Here is a 4,411-nt window from a genome sequence, read left to right on the forward strand (position 1 = left end):
TAGTTTTTGTTATATTTGTGAAATACGTACATATTTGTACGTAAAAAAAAGCATACTCAAAAAATGGTACATACTACCTAAAAATTTGTATATATACTATCTAATCATTGTTATATACTACATACTACACGTACATATTTTCGGTTTCAACAGATACTACATACAACATACAAAACGCAAGTGATGGTAACTATCACTGCTTGTAAAAAACATTTGTCCTATACATATATATAGGATGGGTCTATTATGATAACACCCCTTAAGTCTTATTCTACACATCACTTTCTTATTCTGCTAACACCCGTCGGAGACGAAGTGCGCGCAGATGAAAAACAAATCCCCTCCGAGCTCCCGATGCCACCCTCCCGCGGTCAAACCCCAGGTCCACCCCCAACCACCCACCCCCTTCCCGTGCCCCATCACCTCAGGCCATCCCGGCCGGCGTGGATCTCGCCCACGTCCCACGCCCCTACCTCTCTACCCACCGGTTACCTTCTGCACCACAACCTCCCTCCCCCTCCTGCGCCACCAGCCCACCACCTACCCCTCATCCCCGACCCCCACTTCAGATCCGGGCGGCCGCTCTGCCTCAGATCCGGCCGGGCTCCAACGAGGCACCGACAGTGGATCCGGCCGATGCCACCATCGGTCTCCACCGGACTCCTGCGAGAGCAGTACCGGACTGCTTCCCCATGCCTCCCAGCCTCCCCCACCAACCGCAGCAAAATGTGCGGCGACAGACTTCACTTCCGTGGCCGCCGACGACGAGGGCCTCCACCGGCGTGGCACCGAACCGGCAGATCTCAGGCCTTCCCTCTCTGGCCCCGACGAGCTGCCCTCCTTCCCTTGCAGTCCATGCGTCCCTGACGCGGACCGCCCCACCTCCTTGGCCAAGCATCGCCCGCCCGCTCCCTCCTTTGGCCAGATGCACCGGACTCCACGGATCAAGTGCCGCCTGCATCCGGGCGCCCGGCGGCCTCCCCCAACAATGGCGGTCGCCCCTGCGCCATCGACAGGGATCCACCCCCCTGCTCGCACACCATCAAGAAAAGCCTGATGCAGCCGTGCCGCTGCTATTTTCTTTCGCCGATCTGGTTGCTTCTCTCCCACCAGCGATTTGGGACTTGTCGCCTGTGAAGTTTGATGGTTCCCCATGCAGTTCGTTTTTGCCTCTCCGATGCGGTGGTGTCGAGCGGCCATCCCCTGCCACGCCGGTGCCACCTCGGCATGTGGGAGGAGCACGAGAGATGAGCAATTAGGTAGCTCTTCCCGTGCAGTTCGGCTGGGATTCAAAAGCTCCTGGCCTCCCACTGTGCAGTACGCCTGGTGTGCCATTGAAGTGCTCTTATACACTTCACTAACTTTGTGATTTCTGAAGAGAGAAAAAAAGTTGCAAATGAAGTCTGCTATGGTTTGCTATTGAGGTTCATTTTACTCATTTTTGCAGGGAAAAAAAATGAAGTGATGCGGTTCTATTGGATGCCCCATAACTCAATTTTGTTGTTGTTGAAAATTGCACTTCATTAGCTCATTGTAACAACTACAGTTTACTGCTGTGATGGTGTGGTTTGTCTTCGCGGAGCCTGCACTTTTGTCTTGATGCAAGTAGCCCACAAAATTTAATAAGTATGAAAAGAAGACAACAAAAACTCATGAGGTTCATTTTTAGTAGTGTTGCGGTTCATTTTCGGGAGTGTTTGCTGTCCACTCTCGTTCAAAAAAAAGTTGAAAAAAGACAACAAAAACTTATGCGAGAAAGTTTATGTCTGACTAAAAGAAATCACGAAGTTCACTTGACTGCCTACTGCAGTGCGGTTTTCCGTTTGAAGCAGTGCGTTCTTATGTCCGATGGAAGGTCTACTCGCTTGGTCAACGCGCATACAAAATTAATAAGTATAAAAAATACAACAAGTACTCATGAGGTTCACTTTTGGTAGTGTTACGGTTCATTTTCGGAAGTGTTGTGGTCCACTCTCGTTCGGAAAAAACTTGAAAAAAAGACAACAAAAACTTGTGCGAGAAAGTTTATGTTCGACAAAAAGAAATCACGAAGTTCACTTAACTGTTTGTTGCAGTGCGATTTTTAGTTTGAAGCAGTGCGTTCTTCTGTCCGACGACGATTTTGGTGTCGCGAAAAAACAGATTGTCCGCTTTTTGCTAATTTTAAAACTGCTCTTAAACCATAAGGAATTAGAGAGTGTGTTCTACATGAAAAAGTTGCGTCTCGTCGATACCTTTCCAACGGCATATCATTTGAATCATTTCGACAAACGGTTTGTAAAAATTTCAAAAAACAAAAACGGCCGCTGCCACTCGTCCTCCGCCGCACGATTTTCAAAATTAACTTAAAACCGTAAGGAATCTCAAAACCATTCCTACATATGAAATATGCGCCTTGTCCATAGCTTTCCAACAATGTATCATACGCCTCGTTTCGACAAACGGTTCAAAAACTAGAGCGAAAACAGTACCGAAATTTTGAAAAAAAATTGAAAAACAGAATTCCGCGATTTAGTAAATTTGAAACCGCTCTTAAACCGTAACGAATTAGAGAAAGATTTATATATGGAAAAGATGCGCCTCAATGATATCTATCCAACGGCGTATCATTTGCTTCATTCCGACAAGAAGTTTAGAAAAAAAATCACGAAAATACGTTCGCTGCCACTCGTCATCCGCCGCGCCGTTTTTGAAACTGCTCTTAAACCGCGAGGAATCTCGAAAAGTGTTCAACATAACGAAGTTGCGCCTAATCCATAGCTTTTCAACGGTATATTATACGCCTCGTTCCAATAAACAATCAAAAAATTAGAGCGAAAACAGTACCGAAAAAACACTGCGTGCAGTTTTTTCCGAAACGAAGTTCACTAGTCTCTATTGCAGTGCTCGTCGTCAAAATGATGCAGTACGCTTCTGTTGAGCGTGCAGTGCCGAAGTGGTGTGCAGAATAGTTATTCTGGTAATATTAGCAGAATAGACCGTCTGTATATATATATATATATATATATATATATATATATATATATATGTGTGTGTGTGTGTGTGTGTGTGTGTGTGTGTGTGTGTGTGTGTGTGAGATCCCATCATCAGTAAAGAAAACTATTCACTTTTACTTTTTCTCCTGTATCTCTCGTTTTACATTAACAAGTATATTGTCGCTTTAGAAGCAACAATGGAGGGTGCGGAATCAAAAGTTCATTTATGAGTTTGATTGTGCCAATGGAACATTGTTCTTAATAGTGGTTTCGTAGCTCAGTCTAAGGAAACAAAGGTCCTGCTAGTGATTAAATACATACAATGCCAGTTTCACACAAATTATGAATTCTTGTGAAAGCATGATAGATGCATAGAAATGCAAAATGATACACACAGGTCTAAAGTTCTCAAGATCTGATAGGATGAAGGCTACACCACAAGCAAAGCATGGACAAACACCGGATTGCCATTGGTGTGAAAGAAAATTTGCTGACTAGCTTATTGAATGTAACGCCCCGGATTCGTTGCGCCAGGTGTCCACCAGTTATTCGTCGTCGTTGCCATGTCATTTGCTTCCGTGTTGCATTTTGTCATGTCATCATGTGCATCTCATTTTGCATACGTGTTCGTTTCATGCATCCGAGCATTTTCCCCGTTGTCCGTTTTGCAATCCGGCACTCCTATGTTCCCCGACGCCCCTTTTGCCTTTTTTCGTGTGCGGGTGTTAAACATTCTCGGAATGGACCGTGATTTGCCAAGCGGCCTTGGTACACTACCAGTAGACCGCCTGTCAAGTTTCGTACCATTTGGAGTCCGTTTGATACTCCAACGGTTAACCGGGTAACCGTAAAGGCCTCGGGTGTGCTGCAGCCCAATACCCTTCCAAAGTGGCCCAAAACCCACCTAAACCCCCTTCATCATCTCGGTCGATCGATCACGATCGCGTGGCCACAAACCGTGCTCAATTTGGAGCCTCCTAGCTCCCTCTACCTATAAATATGTGCTCCCCTCCCGAAAATCGCGGGACAAACCCTAGCCCCGCTCCTCTCGCCCGTCGAACAAAATTCCACGCCGTCGGACATGTCCGCGCCGCCACCCATCCGCGAATCAGAAGCTGCCACGTGTCCCCCGCGCCTCCTCCCACCGCCGCAGCCGCCGCCGGCCCGCGGAGCCCACGGCCAGCCCGCGCCGGGCCGCGCCGGGCCCAGCCGCCGCTGACCGCACCCGAGCGCCCCGCGCCCTCCGCTCGCCGCCCCGTAGCATCGGCGTCCGTGCTGCCCCGCGCCTCGTGCCGCCGGTAACCCCGCGCCACGCCGCTGCCATGGAACCCCGCCGGAGTTTCCTCACCCGCCGCCGTTTGCTCCGCCGCCCGGCCCTCGTCGACCTCCGCCACCACGGTGCCGCGACCTCGCCTCCACCACGTCTCACCTCCGGA

General features: G+C 48.9%; 1 protein-coding gene across 1 annotated transcript; it reads left to right on the forward strand.

Moving 5' to 3' along the window:
- The first annotated feature begins 393 nt into the window (after positions 1–393).
- LOC119309751 lies at positions 394–1,669 on the forward strand. Its single transcript, XM_037585678.1, has 2 exons — positions 394–1,246; positions 1,448–1,669. Exons 1-2 carry the CDS (start codon positions 693–695, stop codon positions 1,458–1,460), a joined length of 567 nt encoding a protein of 188 aa, XP_037441575.1. The 5' UTR covers positions 394–692; the 3' UTR covers positions 1,461–1,669.
- Positions 1,670–4,411: the final 2,742 nt, after the last annotated feature.

This window comes from Triticum dicoccoides, chromosome 5B, assembly GCF_002162155.2.
Source record: "Triticum dicoccoides isolate Atlit2015 ecotype Zavitan chromosome 5B, WEW_v2.0, whole genome shotgun sequence".
Classification (NCBI taxonomy): Eukaryota; Viridiplantae; Streptophyta; class Magnoliopsida; order Poales; family Poaceae; genus Triticum; species Triticum dicoccoides.

Bases quoted from the DNA above. Each gene is read 5' to 3' on its own strand.
- LOC119309751 (XM_037585678.1), top strand. From the start codon at position 693: ATGCCTCCCAGCCTCCCCCACCAACCGCAGCAAAATGTGCGGCGACAG.